At 39.3% G+C, this 24,321-nt stretch overlaps 1 protein-coding gene across 5 annotated transcripts in view; it reads right to left on the bottom strand.

Moving 5' to 3' along the window:
* The window catches only part of TUT7 (terminal uridylyl transferase 7), a 35,487-nt gene extending 12,381 nt beyond the window's left edge, over window positions 1–23,106 (bottom strand). For 3 of the 5 annotated variants that reach the window (XM_040578965.1, XM_040578969.1, XM_040578970.1), the window contains exons 1-20: window positions 23,002–23,106; window positions 19,935–20,467; window positions 15,305–15,477; window positions 14,651–14,767; window positions 13,463–13,640; window positions 12,937–13,025; window positions 11,862–11,913; window positions 10,017–10,086; window positions 9,022–9,148; window positions 8,179–8,298; window positions 7,055–7,186; window positions 6,132–6,312; window positions 4,623–5,758; window positions 4,347–4,497; window positions 3,564–3,650; window positions 2,613–2,713; window positions 2,046–2,103; window positions 1,277–1,380; window positions 241–330; window positions 36–149 (exon numbers count right to left, since the gene is read on the bottom strand). In XM_040578965.1, coding sequence (XP_040434899.1) covers window positions 36–149; window positions 241–330; window positions 1,277–1,380; window positions 2,046–2,103; window positions 2,613–2,713; window positions 3,564–3,650; window positions 4,347–4,497; window positions 4,623–5,758; window positions 6,132–6,312; window positions 7,055–7,186; window positions 8,179–8,298; window positions 9,022–9,148; window positions 10,017–10,086; window positions 11,862–11,913; window positions 12,937–13,025; window positions 13,463–13,640; window positions 14,651–14,767; window positions 15,305–15,477; window positions 19,935–20,430 — 3,576 coding nt within the window. In that variant the 5' untranslated portion in view covers window positions 20,431–20,467; window positions 23,002–23,106. Of the gene's footprint in view, window positions 1–35; window positions 150–240; window positions 331–1,276; window positions 1,381–2,045; window positions 2,104–2,612; window positions 2,714–3,563; window positions 3,651–4,346; window positions 4,498–4,622; window positions 5,759–6,131; window positions 6,313–7,054; window positions 7,187–8,178; window positions 8,299–9,021; window positions 9,149–10,016; window positions 10,087–11,861; window positions 11,914–12,936; window positions 13,026–13,462; window positions 13,641–14,650; window positions 14,768–15,304; window positions 15,478–19,934; window positions 20,475–23,001 lie in introns of all 5 variants that reach the window. The other 2 variants (XM_040578967.1, XM_040578966.1) reach the window with 2 other exon arrangements.
* Between the last annotated feature and the right edge of the window lie 1,215 nt (window positions 23,107–24,321).

Below are 24,321 nucleotides of genomic sequence, written 5' to 3'. Positions count from 1 at the left end.
TGTGTACAGATAACTTGTTTCTCAACATACTGTACCTCTTGAAGAACAGGGATGACAGGTGGATTTCTCTGTTGAAGAAAATAAAGCACCATAAGAGTATATGCATAAGAAGAAAGGCTACCTCGAGATGCATCCCCAATGTCACATATCTAGAAAAAGAAACACTCCGTTTGTATCTTGTATGGTTATCATCTCTTGCTGCAGGCACTACTACTTCTAGAACATCTGAGATATACTTACCTTTGTAAAGACTTTCATTGTGTAACACAGGTATTTCACTCTAGGATCAATGGCTGCATATGACGACAGGAGTCTTGTGTTATGCAAGGCCTATAAAAATAAGGAAGTCACATTGAAGATACAAGAGCTCTGAAGTAATGAAGGAATAATCTGAAAACGTGAAAACCAAAAACCTCTAGCTGTGTGCTCAGAAATGCAGAAGTGAAGTCCTGCATAGTAGAATGTATACTGAGAAAGGAAGCATTTACCAAATGAGGTTGGTTATCACCTGATCTGTTAAAAACCTGATCAACATCCTTAATCTGTGAAGAAGTGTTACAAGCAGCCTTCACAGAACAGTACTTCTGCAAGGGACGCATTATCTTATACTGCATTTTCTAAGTATTTGGTCATATAACTAAGAGATTTCAGCCCAGAAATGTTGAGACCTATCAGCTGACTCGCACGGATGCATAACTTGAAGAGAAAAACTTTCAGACTTGCTTAGTGGTTGAGGTGTCTTCCTCTAGACTCCCATTGAGCTCATACAAGAACTTCAGGATTACTTGGCTTTAAAACTTACTTTCCTTAGATGTTCCAAGGAACTGGCTTTTGAAGTTCAGAGACATTAAAAAAAAACCCTAAACTTGTTTTTAAAATATTTAGCCAAGAACTTGTGGGGTTTTTTTGTACATGTTCCAGTTCAGGCAAGCTGAGCTCAAAATCACTATTCTAGGTCTCAGTGCTAAGCAAGAGCTGTGATGGGAAGTGGAGTGTGGGAAAGCTGAAGTTATATTTTGTCTCTCTCATTTACAAAGAGACTTAAAACACCTAAACCACTATTTCTTACTATTACTGAGGAACAATATATATTCTTAGGGAAGTGACAACTCTAAAGTCACAATTGTGCAACTGACTCCACTCATAGTCAAATTAAAAAAAAAAGGTAATTGGAAACAATTGATTATTGAACCTCAACAAAACAACCACTTCAATCTCAAGAAGCAGACCCACATTTCTCTGTTAACAAAAAAATAGAAAAAGGAGATAACCTTACCAGAGTATTATATAAACTGATGTCTACTTCAAGACCACTTCTGACATGGAAAAATTTGACAATTGGGACTTTAGCAGTTGTTATAGGCAAGATATTTCTTAAACCTAGGATGAAATGTTTGATTACTGAATGACTGCAAACAGTCGTGACTATCAAATGCTCTACAGATAAACCCAGACTGTAGTAAAAAGGCTACAAAATAAAATCTTAGTTGATACCAAAATTGTACTTCAGTTATATTTCAATATTGATTTTAGGCATTTATCAAACATGTTGAATCTGCTAAACATAATATATACAAACATACATTTAGCCCCCCCAATAAAACAAAGATCAGTCTAAATGTTCACTCCAATTATATTAAATTCATGAGAGACACCAAAACAAGCACTATAAAATTGTAATTTTCCATTGCAAATTTGAATCAGTCTATCTTTTATATTAATTTATTAGGCACTGAACGTAGAAAAACAACATAACTACTAACTTGAAGCGTCAATGTTTAACTTAAGATTTGTTCTTATGCATGTAGGTTATAAATATTCTATCTGTCCAATTCAGATGTGATCCTGTAATATTATAACCTCATAAACCCACATATGCAAAGAAAAATAAATCCACATGTTCACAACATATAACTCACTCTTGCATTAAGCTCTTCAGCACAGTTTAATCTTAATGATTTTCATCTACAGTGCCCTAGATCATTCTCACTACAGCAAGTGAAGTCACATAAACAGAACCGCTTCTTTTAATTTTCAAGAGTTACCTGACTGCTTCTTGAGAATTTTTGCTAAATCTTCAATGATTCTGATGCAGTCAAGTCCCTAAGACATTAAAAAAAAAGTTGAAAGTTGTATCTACTCTAAGTGTTTTAGGCAAACCTTTTATCACTTGCAATTAAGCTTAAAGCTGTATAATCGATTTTCATATTACACAGAATTATGTGAATACCAGAAATTGTTTCAAAATAGCACTTGTAAAATCAACACTAGGTAGTATCTTAACATAGGCTTTTAGAAAGTTTATACTAGGCATGAAAGGAGATTGGTGTCCTTTTCCACTGTCCCCCATTCCTAGTTGTTTATGCTACAAAGCATGCTATTTATCTGCACAGCCAATGCTAGAAGTAATGGCCGTGCAAAATTCAGAACAAAAATGGCTACTGAGAGCAGTTCTTAAACTCATGCCTAAACGAACAGCAACCCCCCCTAAAATAATCTGCCTTTGTGGCACCTATTTGTGTTTATAAAATAATAGATGTTACACTATATACACAACATAAACCATAACATTTTTCATTTATTTAAAAAAAAATAAAATCTTTTCAATCTACCTCAGCAGTTTCCAGCTTATCTATCGTCATACAGATATCAAGGTCACTTTGTTTGAAGCCAAAACCATTTTTTGAAGACCCAAACAAATTCAGCTTGGTTCCTGTAAAAGATGTGATGGGTTATAACACTATCACAGAATCTCAAATTGTATGTAGCTTCAAACTACTGCATGTCTTTTAATACAGGCTTGAAAACATTACTATCTTTCTACGGTACATCTAAACTTACTTTCTTATCAACTTTTCTGACAAGGAAAGAATCTCTACTTTTATTGGTTCAAATGAGCAGTTTGACAGATCCATATACAACTTGGGTTTTCCAGTAAATAAATCATCAGCATGCAGGTCTGAGCTGAAATCTGATTTTTTTTTAAAAAAAAAAGACTGCTCTCTACAGAGATTTTCAGTTTAAGGGATATCTGCCCCAACAACTCTTTTGCTAATTTCAAAAGACTATGCACTGAAGTCCAGGTGTTACAGCTAAGAACTCCAGAAACAGGAAAAAAACATTCAAATAGCTAGGTTCTGCAGAGACGAGATGTTATGCCTGTATTTTAAAATATTCCAAACCCATTAAGTTTCAGTAAGAATGACTAAGCAAAATTTGTTGTTTGTAAGAGCATTTACAACAACAAAAAGTATGGCTAATGAATAAGGCTAAAATAACAATTAAAACCCCATTCCACTACTACTTTGATTGTTTTCTCCTTAACTTGCCACTGTTCCTTCCTACTGTGCTGTATATATGAATAAGTAAAAAAAGACTTACACCAAAGCCTTAAAAGACTTAAAATAGAAATTAATTAATGAAGTATAGCAATGCTGAGCAACAATATATGCTAAATGTTCAAAACTCAAGTGTTTATTATGCTGGTATGATAAATTTTCTTGGACAATACTCAAGTATGAGCACACCAAAGTATAAACGTAAAGCCAGAACTGCCTAGTTACCTGGGAAATACTGTCTAATGAAGTTTTCCAAGTTTTGCCTTATAAATTCCCGAGCCTCATCTTCTACAACATTTGTAGCAAAATCATCTTAAAAAAAAAAACAGACAACATAAAAAATTAGGCAAACTGATCTGCAGAAAGAGTCAACAGCAAAGATTCAAATTAGAAAAGTGAGGGGTTTACAGCAGGAGGGTGGGGTGGGGGGCAGGGAGAGAAGATAAAAAGCAAGAGAAGATTCACATGTGAAGGAAAGAGAGCAAGGAGGAAGTAGAAGAGAAATACCTGTTCAAAGAAAAACATTAATTAGACAAATAATGCATTTTGTCTGGTCAGAAATGGCGAGAAAGAAAGGAGGGTCACTCTGAAAAGAGCAAAAGTGGAGAAGTGTTACCAAACAGTATTTTGACGCCATTTTTTCTAGAGCCCTGAAGTCTTTGTTTACAAGGTAAGGAACAGTAACAAAATTCAAAGTAGGTAGAGATATGAAAATCAGTCAAAAAGCCCACCCAAAATTAAAACTCTTAGAAAGTATATTAAGATGCCTAAATAAGTAATCAGACAGACACTGTGTGGAAGATAAGCCTAAGCATTTTGTACTTCTCTAGATACAAGCTGCTCAGTCCTATTAAAGCCCATATAAATCTTGGAATTGTATCTAAGAGTTGGATGCAGTGTACCAAATAAACCACCTCCCTTTTTAACACCATAAGCCTGTGTTTATTTAACTATTTTTTGCAATTCTTTTTCTACCGCACAATAGTCAAAGAAAAAAAAACAACTTACGGTAACATTGTACACAAACTTGATCTAGAATAACTGAAAATTTGGGTGTCAGTGCTGGCAGTGGGTCAAGCTCAATTTTTTTCAGGTCTTCTGGACAATCCCTCTTTAAATGACCTTCCCGTTTGCACAAGGTACATACAACTGTAGGAGACTGAATGGACACAAAGCAAGATTGGTTTTAAAAACTATAATACTTAAATGAGTTTGAGCAACACTTTCATAGAACTGATAACAGAATGAAAGCAGTATGATTATGTTCTGATACAGCTTGCTTACCTTGCCCTTTGTAAAAGCTGATTTACTGAATTCATAAAAAAGTTCAGATTCTAAGCACTGTTCTATCACTGTGTTCTCTTCAAAAAGGCTTCCCTTCTCAGTAAGATCTTCTTGACTCAAATGGATCCTCAGAGGTCCATCCACATTTTTTTTGAAATGTTTGTTCTCATATTTATTTAGGATGGAAAAATCTTCCTCCTCTGACAGTGCATCATCATCTCCAGATCCAGTGTATGTGTCACCCAGTTCATCTCCAGCTCTTATCATAATACCACATTCTCTCTGGTTTAGACGACTTGGTTCTCCTTCCTCTTCCTCCTTTTTATCCCAGTTAATCATCTGGGATATTTGTGTCTGTGCTGAACGTTGGAATTTCTCTGGGGATTCATCCAGTTCATCAGTACCTTCAGTGCTCTCCTCATCAATGTCAATCTTGTCATCCATTATACCACTGCACTCTAAGCCAAACTCATCACTCTCTGTAAGTGCAGAATTTTGAAAACCTTCTAAATCTGAAGTGCTACATGTCTCCATGTCATGCTCACTCACTGTGACAGGGAGATCTCCACTATCACTGTCTTCACCTATTCCATGCTCACTAGCCAAGATACTAGTCCATCTTTTTTGGTGTTCATGGTCATCTTCCTCCTCTTCCTCCTCTTCATTTCCACTCTCTGACTCTTCACAAATTTGTTTAAAATCCTCATTATCTCCAGAAATAAATTCCTCAATTATACAGTCTGAATCTTCATGGGCAATTCCCAAATGACTTATATCAACAGCCAGTTCTTCTTCTGTGAGACTTTCTGAGCCATCACATAGTTTTGAAGGACCAGCTGTATGTACCTGCATCATACTTGTGGTCTCTGTTACGCAGTCTTCCACTACTGCTGTGTTTGTTCTACCATCCAAGTTCTGCAACTCAGAATTTTCATGCTTTACAGCATTTTTTCCATGGTCTAGCATTTGGGATTTCTCCTCACTGGCATTTGGAGGGGACTTCTTGCTCAATTTTGCACTTTTTTTGTGAGGCAAGGCAAAGTACTTGTAAGTTGCTCTCAGGCAGTGAAGAATATACTCATACACTAGCTGGCTGTTCAGAGTTCTTGCCACATTCCTTTTGACTGAATATGGGTCTAGTAGAAAGAAGAAGTGAGCCAGCAGTGCAGCAGTTAACTTTTTTTAAAAAAAATACACTTAACATTCTTACAAAATTTGAATATACTACTGTTAGTTACTCTAAAACATTGTGTAGGGACATAATATCTATTAATTGCACTGAAGACTATTTTAAAATCCATTTAATTGCTTTTGATAACATTAAAAAAATACCCAAGAGAAATATTACTTAAATTGATTTTTTTTTCCCAAACATATGCTACTATATTATTTGGAATCAAGTCCAATATTGAAAAATTCCATAGTAGTTATTACACCCAATGCCAATAGCCAAGACAGTACCCTAGAAAACTGAAGTAAGAGTTCTTTGAAGTTTGCTGATATATATACCTTCTACAGCAATGCGCTTTTTAGGCCAGTCCTTCAATTCACGAGACACTGTTTCTTTGAGTCGTATGCTAATAACCAAATCAGCCATATTGAACTCCAAGGCATAGAAACGAAGTAGTTCTAGCCATAGCTGACCAGCAGGTGCTGAACACTGCTGTCCTGAACCAAACACTAAGGGAACCTGTCAATTGCAGAAGAAAGGATTAAATAGTATTTAATGCACAGGTGTTTAGCTGTTGCGCTTCCTCATATTTCACCTGTAATGTAATATTACAAAATATATAGTTGCTTCTATAGTCTCGCAATTGCAATAAAAACTGCAATTAAGAAGTTGGAAGAGATAGTATCAACTCAGATTATAAAAATTCAAAATGAAAGACTGCAGCAATGGTAATGTACAGAAACAATGATTAGTAAGAACTGCTTAATTAAGTCTTTGTGCCATAGTTTATAAATTTCCAAGAAAATATCACATCTAATCTAAATGGACAGAATAGGTGATATAGCCTATTTTTTAGCAGACCCCAGTAATTATTGTCAACTGTCATAATAATATGCAATCATATAATAGTATGTTTCTTGCCAATTTGTTATAAAATAATTTGTAAGAACAGTTCAAAGCTAAGAGGAAATATTTCTCATATGCTCAGCTTTATTCAGAGATAAAATTGCTTCAACTCTATAAGCTATATTCTCTTCTAACAGATTTAAACCCAGGATCTTATAAAAAAGTTGGAAATGTCTCCTGCTAGCATCTTAGCATCAAGACGTAAGCATAGTAAACCTTGTATCAAGCAGTCATGCAATCTCTCCGTTCAGCTCGTGGTTTTGCAACAAACACAAAACTAAAGTAGAAGAAGATTCTTTTTTCAAGAACAGCAATGATTGCTAGACTACTACAGAAGTAAATTAAATAGTTAGACCTTGCCCCTTCTAGGGTAAGTTTCTTGTGGCAAATCAGGATCATCAGTTGGGTTATGCTCCCAAACCACAGAATCATTCTCAACTTCTTTCAGCTGAAAATTAGTTAATTTGTTTAATGAGAATCCTCCAATCTAAAGGAAACAGAAAAAGAAACATATAGCTAAACATCATGTGAACTTTAAATCTCACCCCCACCATAGTAGTAGGCCAAATTACAACAGAACAAAGCTCAAAAATAGCTCTTCCAGGCCTAGAATATGCCCTAATCTGCTTCTCTCTTCTTCCTATTCTTCTTTACAAAAAGCTTTCAGGAGTTTAGTGCTTCTCAAAGGGTATTCATATGTATTGAACCTTGTCTTTGCACATAACACAAGCATAAATGTGTATTTTTTAATTATACAGCAATATAGTAGTATAGGACATTTCTCTCATTCAGTGCAGAGTGTGGAGAGGCTTTGGGAATGAGTCAGTCACATACTGAAGGAAATTATTAACTGCAAGGCCCATGTAATTGGTTATGGAAACTGGAACATGCACACTAAATATAACAGGTGACTAAGAAGAAAAACGGGCATCATGAATATAACACCTGAACGATGTCCTAGAGAACTGGGTTCTGGATTTGTGCCTGTAATACAGTTTCTGATATTAAGATGCATTTCAGCTTCTACACCCAAGAAATACATGCGCTAAACCCCTAGTCTGATACTTCTGTCAGATATCACACCAGTGTGCTCCCCAACTATGGTCTACATTTTGAAGAATTAGATGTTAAAATCCAAGATGTTGTTTTAGGATGTAATATGTGAATTCATAGTTCTCATAACCCTGAAAAAAAGGCTGAAGAAATGACGAAGTACATTGCTATGAAATGCCTTAAATGCCCAGCTCTCCTTACTCACAAAAGGGGCAACAGAGCACTTAATTCCAGGACCAGGACTGTGAGTCACATGCTTACAGCCAAGCATACAAACATTAGGTGTAGTGTGGCTGCATTGCTCCTTTCTGAATTCCTGCAGAAATGTCTGGCTTATGGCTTGCTCAGAATAGCAAGAAGCTGACAGGTTACACGCCACAAGTGATTGGTCCTCTCATTCATACTATTCAGTGTATTAATACATACCCATGATCCCAAATAGACAGGTAGAAAAGGCTCTTTCCTCTGTTGTAGGAAGAAAATAACCATCAAAGCAAACACATAAGGTGACAAGCCTCCCTCTTCAGGACGATCAACACAGCACAACTGTAAAAATAATGTGTCATTAAGGTCAATAAGTCATTAAGGTTTCAAGTGATACTGTGAAAAATACTCTTTTCATTATTGTTCAGAAGTCTGTCACATTAAGTACAGAAACTCAGACATCTTTAAGTTCTTACGAGATGGACTTTGTTGTGAAGGCTTGTGTATTTATTGGACTGATGTTACTACCATAGCATTTTCAGTGTAAGAACCATAGGATGCAGAGACTATACAGCACATTTGCAAAGAATGACAACTCATTTTACATAGCTATAATAAAAATAAAAAGTTTTTCAATCTTTTTCTCAAATCCTATTTTAATTGCAGGCACACAAAGTTTTGAAGCAAGCTATTTCAATTTGCAAGAGTTTTCATCTACATATAGCAACAAAGCAGCTTTTTCCTTTCATGTTTTTCATGATTGATTAAGTTTACGGGAAACTGGTAATTCCATTTCATATACATCCCTCTGACTTGTTTGGTAACAGAGCAGGATAGTTATGGTCTGCACAACACTGGCTGAAGCTCAAGATTCCACTTCTGAAGTTCAGTGGAACTTTTTAAAACACAAATGATAGTTGTATCACTTATAAAATTTACAAGTTATAAAAAAGATTATATATCCTTTTTCCAACTTTTCCTAAACCACACCTACAGTCTTACCAGCATAATATCAATGTTGATTCAATAATTACTTAAAGCTGGGGGAATCCAAATGAGACTTACCTTTGCCCAGTACCTGAAGGCAACCACTAAAGGTACTACAGTAGGTTCCAGTTTTCCAAGTGTAGCCAAATGATTTGTTGTCAGACAAGCATTCTCATTCCTTGCACTCACTTTACAAATAAGGCCGCTAAAACCCAAAAAGAACAAAGTAAAAGATCTTGAAGGTTTTGTAAGAACAGCCATAGGTCAGGTAACATCTCACAAAACTGTGTAGCAGGAGGCTGTAAGGAAAGACTTAACAGCCTCTCAAAGATACCGTATCTACATTAAAAGAAGAGTGGAAAACCAATTTTATTTATAGTTAGGTTTAAAAGATAGGCATCATAATTCTCTGTAAAAGTGTTTCCAAATACAATTTAAGTATTTGTTTCTAACCACATTAATTCACTGAACTAGAAAAGTTATAGTACCAACTTCCTTCATGAATCAAAACCATCTTCCCATACCATACCCATAAGAAAACTAGTTTCTATGCTGTTTCCACAACACAAGAAATATTTTCAAATACTGAATGATCCAGGTAGCAGCAAATAACTGGTAATTTTTCTGTATCACTGGCTGCTTATAGGATTTTTCATTAATCTTAAGTGATATCCATTAAATGGGCAAAATAAAACATCTTTCATTTGTTCTCAAAATACTAGTGAAGCTAAGCAAGCTGATCTTGCCCTTACAGAAATCCGTAATTTAATATGGTATCTACACTACCTATAATGAAGGAAAGTTTCTGCATTAAGCAGTTATCCCAGATGGAAGGGTGGGTAAGGGTACATGCTGGAAGCCATAATGGTCGAAGGGATTGAGAAATACACAGCTGAGGACAGAACAACCCTTACCCTCTTATTCTAGGCTAGGAATGACTTGCCCATGAGTTAGTTTGTTTCAAGATCCATGGATATGTATTAATTTAGTACAGAAACGTCATTTTTCTGATGCTGGTACATACAATTTACATTGCTATATACTATTAGAACACACAAAGTGACAACCGAGACCTTTGCTTTTCTCTGCACACCACCACTGGTATTCTAGCATGGAAATCTGCATCAACTTCCGTAAAGGATTCTAGGTGGGAGAAAGAAAAAGAAGAAGCCACGTTAAGCATGGTGGTGACAAAAAATATGTTGAACTGGATGCAACTAGAGAAGTATAGCTAGAACCTCAACTTCTTAATATAATGACTAATTTTGAGACAAATAACAGTACATCTGATAAATTAATCCTGTCACTTTTAAAACAAGTTTTTCATGTGATGAGTATGGTCTATACTCTATGATAAGCACTGGTAAGAAAATACTCAAGGAACTTCTCAAAATTCATATACACTGTATGTATAATTAAGTAGGTATATTTTGTTGAAGTGCTGGCTTCAGTAATCCAGACATACAGACAGACCAATAACATCTATAAAAAAAAAACATTAGTGTAAGAGATGAAAGACACAGAACGTTATGTCAGCACTACACATAAAGAAAATATCGAAGTTTATTTTCCCTGGCAATCTAAAAATGCTCTGTGTAAGCACAGAACAGGCTTACTGGCACAATGTAATGTCTTCTTGCGGTGCTTAATTTTTTATATTTTCCTCTTACTCTTTATATAGTATTCCAAATACAATTCAGCTACATTTTTATCTTAACTCTAAAAAGTAGAGAAGCCACTGCAGTCTTCCCCAAACGAAGTTTACTGATCCAAACTGGGCTTTTTTTTTTTTTTGAGGCCTTATTGTTTCACTCAGCCAGGTAGAAAGGAAACTACGAAACAATTTTAGATATTCAAGTCAGAAATCCTGAAATGACAAGGTCTTCTTGATGTTACCTAACCAGCTGAACACTTTGCTACTTTGAAAAACATCTTGTTTCTACCACTGGGGTACCTCAAACACCTAATGCTCTGTGCCTTTATCTTCTGACACACAGAAAAAGGCTTTGCATTAAATGTTAATTGCTTGCTTTCAAAACCTGTTAGCGATCCTAACTTCTTATGGGATCTGGGTCTTCATTCTCCTAGTCCGGTTGAACAATAACCCCATTCTCAAAGACAATAATGGTCATTTGACCAGACCAGAAGCAGCACATACAATGGGTGTGGGGGTGGCAATGAGAAAAATGTAGGTCAGTAAATATATGCACATTTTATATACATGTTTGGAACCATACAGTCTGGTTTCCCAACTGCAGGCATAAAGCAGGGCAAGAGAGTAGTAAAGCTATTTTTTTGCAATCTGCATTTAAAAAGACAGAGTTTGCTTTCCATCTTTTCATTTTTTTTTGCCTGCACGTGATTGAATTGGTTTAAGTGCATTCTTTTTTAAAGGTCTTAAATTTTACTTGCCTGTATTAATGCATAGAGTTGTATTCATTACCTGAAAAAAACCCCATGTGTCTGTGTGCAGCCATCTGTACATGGTCTCACTGTACTAACGGGCATGTGCCCATAATTATACGAAGAGAGACCACAACCTGACAGTATGTTACCAAGTTTCTGATCACTTAGATCACTTAGAAGAACTTAGGCTACTTTCTGTACTATACATAGCTAATAGAGTAGTCTTGGGGAAGAAAGCACAGTCTACCTTACATTTAATGACATCTTCACTTATAATGTAGAAGAAAACCTTCCAATAGGAATTTCTCATATCAACACAAATGATGGGACTTCAATAATCATAAAACTGAATATCAAATAGTTCTGTCAATGTATTATTTCCTGCAGTATTTTTAAGTCTGACTTCTTTCTAAAAAAAGAAGAGCATGTGGTTTACCTGTTCAGAGTTGGAATTCAACAATACTAAGCAGTAACAGTTTAATGCAATCGAGAAAGCAGCAACTTTTTCTTACCACTGTTCTGGAGACTTTCTTGCACAAGCAGGAGAACATCTGGTTGAGTCATCTGTCAATACAAGTAATAAAGCTGTTTTCATAGCTGTCAAAGTGGTGATTTCCCACAATTAAAAAAAATACAATTTAAAACATCGTCCATTAGGCCACTTTTGTTGTCTTCCAGAGAAGGCAGCAAGAAGGAAACAAAGTTACAGCATCTGAGAAAAAACTTCTTAGTCCTTGGCTATCCCTAAATTGTATCAAAAGAAACACAAACTGCTTATTTTTAAGAAAAACATAAAATCCTGAAGTAATTGTAAGTAAAGCTATTTTTACCTCTATCACAGACTTTGTTGTGAGAAAAACACACCACCATAAATACTGTTTCACTGTGCTTAAATATGACTGCCTTCTGACAGTGGATCTACCTTATGTCAAAGATTGGAATCATAGCTTTGCTAAGTTATATGCACTTGAATAATTCTTTTTTTCTCTGCAACATTGCCATCTTTGTTTCTTAGAGGAAATGCAAAATTCTAACTAAGACTGCCAATTCAACTACAGCAGGAATAAGTTGGAGTATGGAATCAAAATTTCTTCACAGTCTTTCTTTTCCATGTTCAAGCACAAAGTTGTTATGCTAGTTGTTTCTATACAAATCAAGACTTTAAATTACTTCACATAGAAATGACATGATGGGTTCATGGCTGAAAAATAACCTAGCAATCAAACTCCAATGTGCATATATCAATACAGAAACAAGATCATGGAAGTGCTATTTATTCCAGATATAAGAGAAGCTAAATAATGACCTGCCTCATGGGATTTCTAGGAATACAGATGTTTGGAGTGTTTTTTTCAGAAGAAAGATTCAATAAAACAGAAAGCTGTATTATACTGCCTGACCACTACTGCTGTATGAAGCCAGGAATATTATTTTAAGACCATTTTAATGTGCTAGCTCTGTTTTACCTTACGCATTTTCATAAAAAGTGCTACCACCACACTGCAAGTTATATTTAAACAATCATCTACATAAAGTTGCAAACATTCAAACCCATTTAGACCTACTTAATAAAAGGGTCTTACTTACATTGGCAGGAAACTGGATATCTATGTTTACGTCTGAAGTTTTGAAACCAAATCTGCTATAGGAGGAGCCATACAATCTTAATGAGCACTCTGTAACAAAAAGAATTATACTGCATTTACTCTATACCTGATTTTAAATGTGTAGTAGCTATTTCACACCATTGTCACTAGATCTTAAACCTACATCTAGTTTTGAGAACCACAGGAAATGAAGAAGGGTCTTCCAACAGCACAGAACTGTGTTAGTAAATCCTGCCTTTCATGCTGTTGTTTGTAAAGGCTTTCATGAAGGTCAAATGCCCATGTGCTGTTCATCTTCACCTTTTACGACAGGTCCATTTGGGTCATGAGCACCATTGTAATTTAATTCTCTGATACAGGGTTATACTGTCACATGTCATTCAACAAACTAGAAACAAAATACACTGTTTTAGAACTTCGCTAGCCAAGATTTTCACTTTAAAAAAAACCCCAAACAGCTCATGAAGTTGGCATATCTAGCATCCAAAACAAATTTTAAATAATACCTGGCAATTTCTGATGCAGTAAATTTTCCATCACTGTTTTAATGCTGAGCCTTTCTTCTAGATCTTCCTTATTTAAGCCAAACTCCTGCACTACATTTTCAATAGCAACACCAATCGCTTGTATCTGGGAAGGTGTTGCAGGAGGCAGAGCAGTCAGCAGCTGTTCTTCTTGCTTTTCCTTTAAAGATAGTAAGACTGATGTTTTAATGATTTTCTTGAGTTGCTTAATGTGCTAGAATTAATGCCTGCAACTCAACACAAGTAACACCACCACAGGTTTTCCAGATAATGGAAGTAATTCGAAGCAAGAACACCGAGTATGACATGGTGACAGGTATAAAAAAATCAGATATTCCAGGAGGCTTCAGTAATGTGTATATATATACATGTATTTGGAACATTAAAAAAAGTCACCAATTCTTTCATCATCTGTTTACTGGGAAACAGCAGGATTTAAAGAGGAAGAAACAGAACACCTACAGAAGACAAATAGTTTTGTCCACTTCAAGGTGATTAAATAGAAGGTACAGAAGATATTTAATTAAAACAAGAAAGTAAAATTGAGATTATGCTGGAAGTTATTTTCATGTTATTGTTCAAAACAAACCTATTTTCCTTACAGATAAACAAGTCTGTAATACTGCACAGCTTCTTAACTTTTACACTATTTCTGAATTTACATCTTTACCCTAACATATATATTATAATTTCTAATATGCTATACCAACTGTATTTGCTTATTGCTACCCCCTTATTGCTCTAGACTTGATCAAAACTCTTCAGTGTTGAAATAGGCCAATGAAATATACTCTAAGAAGAATACACAACTAGTCTATAAGAATTACAGAACAGCAAAACAGAAGAGTCAGTTGGGACAAATTTTTTACCATACTTCAGTCAACAGTAACCAAATATTACTGAGTTATCCTTTAAATGAGGACTTCTTTTAATAATAATAGGCATGAAAAAGTACAAATTAAATACTGAAGCCGAGAGTGAAGCAAAGTCCTGGTCATGAGTTTACTCTTTCTACCACTATCACCAAGTAGTGGTATTTTTAATAAGATTCAAACACAGCAGAAACTAAATGAGTAATGATTTTAGAAGCAGTACAGTTTCATTGTTATTAGTAGGGTAAGGACAGTTTCATAAATCTGCATTTTATACTTTTTCTTGTCCTTAACTCACCTTTAGGCTTTTCTTGTGTCTTTTCTCTTTAATATGCTTATGAGCAAAAGCCACAGACTCAATCAAAACATCACATAATTTGCAGGTGTATTTTGCTGATGGGTAGCTTCGAGGCTGCTAAAATAAAGATAGTAAAAAACCTCTAAAATACAGAAAGATATCACCTTCATTTCATTCAATACCTTTGCTAAGTTGAATGCGTAATACTCTGAAATCTAGAAATACTCACTTTAGCTTTCCTAACTCCACATATCAAATACAATGCCAGAAGAACAGTTGTATCGGGTCAGTCAAGCCCAAGGCCTTGTCTTTTACAGTAAAAAATACCCAATGCCCATGAAAGAATATATTAACCTAACAAACATACAATAAAACTTTTTTTTGGTTCACTGCTTCAGTATCTAGTGATCTGATGATACTGCTAACTAAAGGAGCAGCCATTTCTTGTGCTTAAATCGCTGCCAAACTAAGATTTACCAGAGTAAAAAACTCCAAAGGATAACCTGCCTTCTCTTGACAATTAGCAGCACCCACTTTGTACATTAAGTCAATTCTATAACTGGACTTCTTACTTACAGAAATTGCTCAAAGTGTACCCTCTATATTGTATTCACAGACAAAAGGAGAGGTCTATACAAGTAAAGACAGTGGCACCTTCTTCAGTCTATAAATGCTGTCTCGCTTCAATCGTTCTTCAGCTTGCTGCAACCCTAGAAGTTCTTTTGCCGACAGCACAGATTCATCTATGACTGGACCATCCACTTCATCTTGATCACACTCATCTTTTCTAGTTCTTCTCAGTCTTCTTGGTTTCCTAAACTTCATTTCTTATAAAGAGTCATGAGAGCAAATATGTCAAGTAACTTCAGGATACCACACAGCATTTTGATTTTTTTTCTTTAATTACCATTCCACTAATGTGGGAGCCTAAAGATACAAATCATCTATCCTGCATGGTTTCATAATCTGTTCTGTGCAAGTCTAAAAATAGCAAAAGCATGTACTTGTGTCATAACCTAATACCTTTGTTTCAAACTACTAAAAAAAACATTAATCTGTCCTATTGAAGGCATTGATGTTATTTAGATAGCTTTGATAAACAATTCTTTTGGCAAAAAATTTAAAACTAAATGCAATAGGTTTTACTGCCTAGTTGAGACATACCTGCATGTCATTATAACGAAAAGGTAGAATACATCCAAAGATTTCAGGATGCCTGGTCAGGCTTAGGTAGATGAACAAGCTAGAAAGTGAACTGACCTACAGACCACTATGAATATCACAGAATTGGTGAGTGTAGATCAATCTGAATGATTGGTAAGAGCTAACAGCACTATGATGTAGCACTGCCACATCTTAACTGACACAGAACAATTTATTATCACCAGCAGTAATTGTTAATGTCACTTGCCTTCCAATTAAATCAGAATATAGATCAGTGTTGCCTTCACATTATTAAACAGACCCAGCCCTATTGGCTACACAAGTCAATAAATAACGAACTTGTTAAGTATCTTCAGACATTGCTTAATAAAACTGTAAAACTGGCAGAATAAACAGGCTTAGAAAGCTTGTATGTTTACAGCAACAGTTCTGGAACAAATTAATGTAAATATCACTTCTACTCTGCCATCATTTTGAAGCAGAAATTGCTACTGGTCCAAAGAATACCTGTAAAAATCACCTCAGGAATGAATATACACAGGACAGATTTTCACACATTACTTCAGGTCACACCTTACCTTTCACCTGAACAGCTATACAGGATGTCCAGATACATAGAATTTCCAAAGTTCCCTGCTTCCGAGAAAGTTTATGCAACTTCCTTAGGCTCCAAACCCCTTATTATAGCATGTTTTCATTTGTAATAATCACTTAGGAAAAAAAAAATCAAAACTGCTTTACCAAATACATTTACAAAGTTTCTTTTCCATGACCACTATTTTTGTCTCTAGTAATTGGCAAAGGGAAACAACCTGGTTGTCTATTTTCAACCAGCTGTTGAAACCAGTTCAATGATCAACCTGCATGTGCTGCTGGTATAAACAGGACCAGGACAAGAATGTTACTATTTCTTTCAGCAGCAGCACAAGTTTATTCTGGAATAAACAGCACTAAGGTTTAATAGGTTGCAGGGACAGTACTCCAAAGGAAGCTCTGAAGAGCAGAAACAGAAGTCTGAGTTTCTGAGCTTTACGTATCCCTTCCATGTTTCATGCTATCCTGTTCAAAATCCTAAAACCAGCCACAGTTGTTTGACTACATTTTTACTGGTCAGTGTAGATAGAACTTGGAGAAAAGTGTGTATTAAATGAATATCTTTGTAGGAAAGCATGTGACAACTACCTACTAACCAATTATTTCTGTTACCACTAAGTAACTTAAAAATTACAAAGTGAATCAATACTTCCGATATTTAGTACTTACAGCACTGACAATCTAATTATAGGTTAATGACTAAATAAAGGCAAGTTAAATTTTAAGCTCCTGCAGAAAAATCAGTGTCTCGGAGATTCCGTAAACTTGCTTATGAGCTACAGTAAAAGGGCATTAAGGAAAGGGACAACTGCACAGACGATTTCAAGTAAAAGGAAATGCTAAAAGAAACATTTTCAGTAATTGTTTGCTACTTAACATAGAATTAAGAGATTTTGAAGGGACCTCAAGAGGCAAGCTATGCCATACCTGTGCTTTGCAGCAGGATGAAATAAACTTTGGTCAGCCCTGAGCAATGCTCACACAAGCTGTTCTTACAGGCCTTCAGGTACCTACTACGTGAGCTGCCTAGACAACCTCTCCAGTACTTCCCTAGCTTTACCATTAAAAACTTTCCTTTTAATCCTCATCTGAACCTTTCTTGCTCAATTTTAGGCCCATTGCTCTGTGTCTCTGTGGTAGGTTGATCTTGGCTGGATGCCAGGTGACCACCAAGCCACTCTATCAGTCCCTTCCTCAGCAGAACAGGGTGGTGAGAAAATAAGATGGGGAAAAAACCCAACTTGGTGGGTGAAGATAAAGGTAGTTTAATGAAGCAACAGCAAAAATTGTGCATGCAGAAACAAAGGAAAACAAAAGATGTTATTCTCTACTTATCAGCAGGTCATGTTTAGCCACTTATATAGTGGTTGCTCTGGAAGACAAACATTGTAAATAATGAATGTCCTGCCTCCCTCCTCCTTTCTCTTAGCTTTTGTATCTGAGCAGACATCATATGGTATGGAATATCCTATTGCTCACTTTGGGTCAGCTGTCCTGGCTGTGTGTCCCCCCCAAGATCTTGCCCACCCCCAGCCTGCTGGTGGTGATAGTAGAGGTTGGAGAGGCAGCCTTGATGCTGTGCAAGCACAGCTCAGCAGCAGCCAAAGCACTGGTGTGTTATCACCACCCTTACAGCTATGGACACAAGCACAGCACTGAGGGCTGCTGTGGGGCTTAGCCAGACCCAACGCATCTTTCCAACAGATGAGGCTGTAAGCCAGATATCCTACTTTGTAATAACTTTTCCTTCTTTATTTTTACAGTTGACATTCCTCCTTAAACAATGGCATTTGCATGTGTCTCTTGTATTTCATCCCATACGTAGGTCATTTCTCCAATTGTGCAAAGTTACATTAATTGACCTTCCTGCTTTCCTGCATTCCATTCCTACCAGCTCCATAGCACATTAAAATTTAAGAGCACACAATTAAAAACCATGCTGTCCACTCATCATCAGTGTAACAAACAGCAGAGTTGAACAGAGCAGAATCCCCATAGATGCTTGCTCAATGCTTCCTATAATTTTGACAAAATCTCTGGTAAGCATTTTCTGAGTATAGTTATCTAATCATCTCTGCAAGTCTCTTGTATTAATTCTATCTAGAGAATTTTTCTCTAGTTTACTTACAGAACTGTCACACAACAGTGTCTAAAGTACTACAGTACTAGTATTAGCAGTATCTACTAACTGCTTCTCCCATGTCTACAGGGGATTGATCACTATGTTAAAGAAATTATTTAGAAGGACTTGGCATACTTTTTTCTTGATAAAACTATGTTTACTGCTACTTATCTCTTTGCTGCCTTTCAGATACTTATAGCAGGTTACATTATTTGCTTGAGAATGGTTTCCCCAAGATTAAAGTTGCATACCATTTTTTAATTCCACTTTTAAGAGGCACTTGCCCTTTGCTATATGCCAGTAGCTCACTTCTGAATAAATTCACAGGTATGCTTGCCAGTGGTTCCAAAAAACCTACTTCAGTGAGTTCCTGAAGTTTCACAGAAAAAAGTTCATTATAGCCAGCAAATTCAAGAACAAAACTTGTAAAAGCATTCTACTCTGTTCTCTCCTCATCTGAGGTTGAGCTTAAGTGTGCAACTTACTTCTAACAGTGAGAAACACTGGGCACCTGCTCACAGTTTACCTTTTTAGTGACAGCTAATATCAAGGGAAAGGATATTTAACTCCTGGATTTTCTGGCATCAACCAGCAATAACTTTACTTCTCAGCTGGGGGGCAGGCAGAGCAATACTGTCTTTGGTCCTCAGTCTGAACTAAAACAAGACAGACCTCTTGTTAACAGGCAGTTGTTCCATGTTAGCAGCACCTCATCTGCACCTTAGTCTTTCTTAGTTTGTCTAATTATTCTCTTCTTTAAAGTTTCCTCTTTCTGCTTTGATCTACTTACATTTCCTTCTAGTACTCGCATGCAATGAAGATCTTAGGACACTGATCACTTTATCCTCCTTTAGCCTGTTCTCTCTTGCATTTCAATACATAGGGCTTCTAGTCTCATCATTAGTAGCAATTGCCCATAGAGAAGTTCAATATGCATGGACAATTAGTTTTGTGTTACTGCTGTATTACTGTTGCTAGTACTAAGTTCTGGCAGTACCTATGGAGCATTCTTTTCAATCTTCATTAAGATATGTTGTTACAGACCTCACAACTCAAAAATCTTACCATGTTATCAACTTAACTGAAACACCCCTTACCAGCCTGACATATTCAGTCAAATCGTACCTAGAAAACTGCAAACAGGGACACTACACAGATGTTGCAAACCTACTGACTCCTACCACTCAAACTAACTTACAAAGGCAACAAAATTTATAAAGCAAGTTCTGTATCATTTGCTGTAACAACTTGTTTAGAGTGCTACAGTATCGTCAATAGTTTGCAATATGGACAGAACAAAAATGATTTTTTTTTGCTTTAACAGTGAATCTTGACATTTCACTTTTCAGTAACAGATAAAGCTACCTTACTGGACAGCTACGTAAAACCAAGCATGTTGATTACCAGAGTTTCCTTTCTGCGTGTCTGGCACGTCTTCACTCATTAAGTCTTCCTGAACTTGTCGTCTTACATTTCTGTTTCCTGCACCTTCAACTTCATGCAAAGAGTCCTTTCTTGTCCTGCTATGCACAGGAAACCAGGCAACAGATTTGTACTCTCTCCAACTGTCAGAAGTACCATGATGGTCATCAGATACCCACTTCTTCATTTGGTCTCTTTGGGTATCATTTAACTTTGACCCTTGACTGCAAGTCATGTTTTTGAGTGAATGTGGGCTATTCAAAAAACTATGTAGCCCTCGCCTGGTACTGTTTCCGCAATAAACCGGTGTTCCCTTTTTCTTCTGCAGGCTAGTATCCTTTTTATTGCTACGTCCATTTCCGTATTCATCCATGACTTGGTAGACTTTCTGCAAGGGACTTCCTTTTAATTCTTCTTGATGCGTAATTTCCTGTTCTTTACCTTGTTTGGCAAAACAAGGTTTTGCAGCTTCTCCCATAGTTATTGCTGTTCAATTTAGTGATTCCACCTAGAAACTAAAAACTTTAAAAGTTGTATTTTAAAATTCATCAAGTGATAAATACTGGTTATTGTTTGTTATGGAAAACTCAACAATCAAAGCCCTAGTTCTGCATACCATAAAGGCAAGCAAGTCTTGGTTGAAAGCAAAATTTGCTCCAACCAAACTCAGCTAGGTTTCTTCTCTTAAAATGTCTAACACCTATGGGTGGATCACAAAATGCAGACACAGCTTATGTCTTTTTTGGACATTAAGGTGTCGCAGTTTAACCCCAGATGGCAACTTAGTACCATGCAGCCACTCACTCACCACTGCCCCCCCACCCCCAACCCCCTGCCAAGGGATGGGAAGAATAATTAGAAAAGATAAAACTGGAGGGTTCAGACAAGAACAGTTTAATAATTGAAATAAAAGAAAATAAATAAACCCCAATAATAATAACAATAGTAACAACAACAACTGTAATGAAAAGGAGGGAGAAGGGGAGAGGAAAAAAAATCCAAAGGGCAGAAGGGAAAAGACCAAGTGATGAACAATACAATTTGTTCACCTTCTGCTGGTCAATGCTCAGCCAGTCCTCAAGCAGCAATTGGTTGGCCTTGGCCAGCTCACCCCGGTTTATATACTTAGCATGATGTTATGTTCTATCGAGTGGAATATCTCTTTGGCTAGTTTGGGTCAGCTGTGTCCCCTCCCAGCTTCTTGTGCCCCTCCAGCCCTCTCGCTGGCAAGGCCTGAGAAACCAAAAACTCCTTGACTTGGTATAGACATCACCCAGCAACAACCAAAACCATCCGTGTGCCATCAACATTGTTCTCACACCAAATCAAAACCACAGCACCGTGCCTGCTACTAAGAAGAAAATTAACTCTGTGCCTGCTGAAACCGGGGCATAAGGCCTAGATGCCTTTAGGACAAGTAAACTATTCAAAGTCCACATCAGAGTTTCCACTCAGTATAGGAAAGCTTTGAAAGAATGACTGAGGGGACTCTGTAGTATGTAGAATATGTAGGAAGCAATAACAAGGATGGCCCCAAAACCATTCTACATCATCTGAATGTTCCCCTTCCTGCACAGTAGACACCGTTCACCTTGTTAAGAATGAAAATTGTGATCAGAGACAGAGATGTAGAAGCTGAGTAGCAATCTGTCTGTCAGGCAAATATGATACAATGATTAAGAAACAATGCTGCACTCCCAGTGCACTCCGCATGTTTTACTTAGACCAGCATTCTGAGGTCTCATGTTACTCAGTATCAAGCACTCGTATTTCAAACTATTTTAGTATTCTCTTATTATCCAAAAGATCTGGGGTACCAATGCGCCCTTCCTGCCCTAGTCACATCCATGTTCTCAGTGTAAAGCATTTCCAGGGAGCTGTAACTCCAATGTTAGCATAAACCTGTGTGGATTGTGAAAGGGGGGGTTAGCTGGAAGAATCCAGCTAAACACAAGTAAGCAGCAGCAGTCACAACACTGAATATCGTATGATCTAAATACAACCACATACAACCAACCCAAAAAGGTTATCTCTTTCAAAAGGCATATCCGTGCTTAAGGGTGCAGTGAAGGCTGTAGGGCATTTACAAGAAGCACTTAAAGTGCAGGAAATGCCCTTCTGTTGCCTTGAATATGCGAACAGGCTACCTGGTTTTCTTAAAATCTTTTTTAAAGTTCTGCAAGCCCCAAAGGCACCCTCGGGGACCTCAGTGGCTGCTTTCTATAGGCTTGAGGCTTTTGGCGTTTATGGCCCACTTAAGGAGAAGAGGTTTTCTGCTCTTGCAGGGGTGACAAAGCAGGCAGGGCTCCTGTCCTGAAGACCGAGTTCAGGCGCCCGAACGCCGCACGGCCGCGGCACCGCAGCGTTCCGGCCGAGCCGAAAGAAGTTTCAAACGCTCAGAGTGAACTTGCTTCCTATTCCAGGAGGGAAACTTCGCCAAACCCGTTCTCAGAGCAGCCTAAGCCCAGCCCGTTCCAGAGCCGCTCCCGGACGCGGCGCCCCCGGCCCGCCACCACCCGGGCTGCGACAGGCGCCCCGCGGGGCTCCCGGCGGCGGGGGGCTCTGCCTGGCGGGGAATGCCTGCGGCAGCGGCGGGACCCCGCACGGCGCCCTGCGGCAGCCCGAGGGCCCGCAGCGCCGGCCAACTCGCCGGCGGGACCCCCGCGGCGGCGTGACGGCAGCCGCCTCCGTCACCGCCGCGCAGGAAACGCGCCGCCCGGGCCGGGGCTCCCCTGCTCCCACGCGGCAGCGCCCGGCCCCCTCCTTCGGCGCTCGCCCCGGCTGACGGAGGCCCCCGCCCCGCTCCCGCCTCCCCCCGCGCTATCCCTAGGGAACGGCCTAGGGAAGGGCAGCCAGGCGGCCGCCGCAGGGCCGCGGCCCGGACTGCGGCACACCAGCCCCCCGCCCCGCGCAGCCCGACAGCCCGCGGGCGGAGGAGCGGGCGGGCCGCGACCCAGGCCCAGGCGAAGGGGGGAGGACGCCGGGGAGCGCCGCCGGCTGCCGGGGACAGGCTCGCCTGGCCCCCACCTGCCGAGAGAAGGGCACTCACCGGCTGCCGAAGGCCCGCCTGCCACCGTCACCCGGCCATTGTGCGGCGGCGGAAACGACTCCGATCCCTTCGCTCGGCCGATCCGCCCGGGTCTTCCGGCAGCCGGAGCGCGGCCCCGCCCGCCGCCGGGGCGTGGTGGGCCCGGCCCGGCCTTCGTGACCGGCGGGGGAAGCCTCATGCCGGGGCTGGCCGGGCGGGAGGGGCCCGAACCGGCGTCCGCCCGCGGGGAGCGGGGCCCGCGGCAGCCCCATCCCCAGCGCGGGTCGGCGGGCAGGCGGGCTGCCGGCGGTGGGGGCGTGATGCCGCGGCCGGCCCTGCCAGCGCGGGTCCCTCGGGGGGTGCGGGAAGCGCCTCGCCGTAGCTGGGAGAACGCGGCGAGCAGCGCCCCGTGGAGCCCGGCTACGCTGGTGAGGCTGCTTCGTGCACTGCGACCCTCCCGGGAGCGCAGCGGTGAACGCACGGGTTCGGCGTGAGCGATGGCGGAGGCGGCGCGGTGCGAGGCTGCGGAGCGACCCTCGCCCGCCCCGCCCGCCGAGGGCGCCGCTGGGTGCCGGGCCCAGCCCCGTGTCGCACCAACCGCCCCGGTGGAAGCGGCTAACTAATGTTCAGAGCAATTGATTCACCATAGACAAGCACACGAATTACAGCAAGTGGGAAAAGGCGGGGCAGGTGGGGAAGCAGACACAGACCTGGCTTCCTCTAGAGGAAAAACTTGTACTCCCCTTACTACTGGATTAAGTAACCAGCGTATTTTGTGAATACTGCTTGCACCTGCTCAGCCTCTTCCACTTACAGCTTCCTCATGTTCCTGTTTGCCCTTTTAGTTACTTAATTTCTGCCCAGCTCAGGAAAGTCTCTTCCTACTGCTGCTTTGCTTCCATCACTATGGGAAAGAGGTGCTTTTAAACCATTGCATGAGGTGGTCCTCGTAAGAATTCATCTCCCCGCCCCAATCCAGACCGCCTCAGCAAAATGTGTGAAAATATATGGATTTTGAAGGGAGGTAAATAGCAGAGACTTCCCAAAATTACTTACGTTACCTCTCAGAGACAGGGCGTTACAGGTTTGTAGCCTGGTGCTTAGCATGAGCACTTCAAAATTACTTTTGCTTTCCCCTACGTGACCCCTTCAAAATAAGAAAAGCCTCCTGGCAAGATACTCTCTGGCAAGGGCCTGTCATGGAAGGATAGCTTAACTTACCAAAACGATTGCTGTGAGCAGATGTGGCTGGGTGCCAAACACAGAAAGTTTCTGAGCCCTGTCCTTCCTCCTTCCGTAAAACTGTTTGAGTGGCTGCAGGCTCTGCACACTTCGTGTCGT

The sequence above is a fragment of the Falco naumanni genome, chromosome Z, assembly GCF_017639655.2.
Source record: "Falco naumanni isolate bFalNau1 chromosome Z, bFalNau1.pat, whole genome shotgun sequence".
Classification (NCBI taxonomy): Eukaryota; Metazoa; Chordata; class Aves; order Falconiformes; family Falconidae; genus Falco; species Falco naumanni.
The sequence above is the reverse complement of the archived record's forward strand: the minus strand, read 5'-3'. Positions and strand labels throughout refer to the sequence as shown.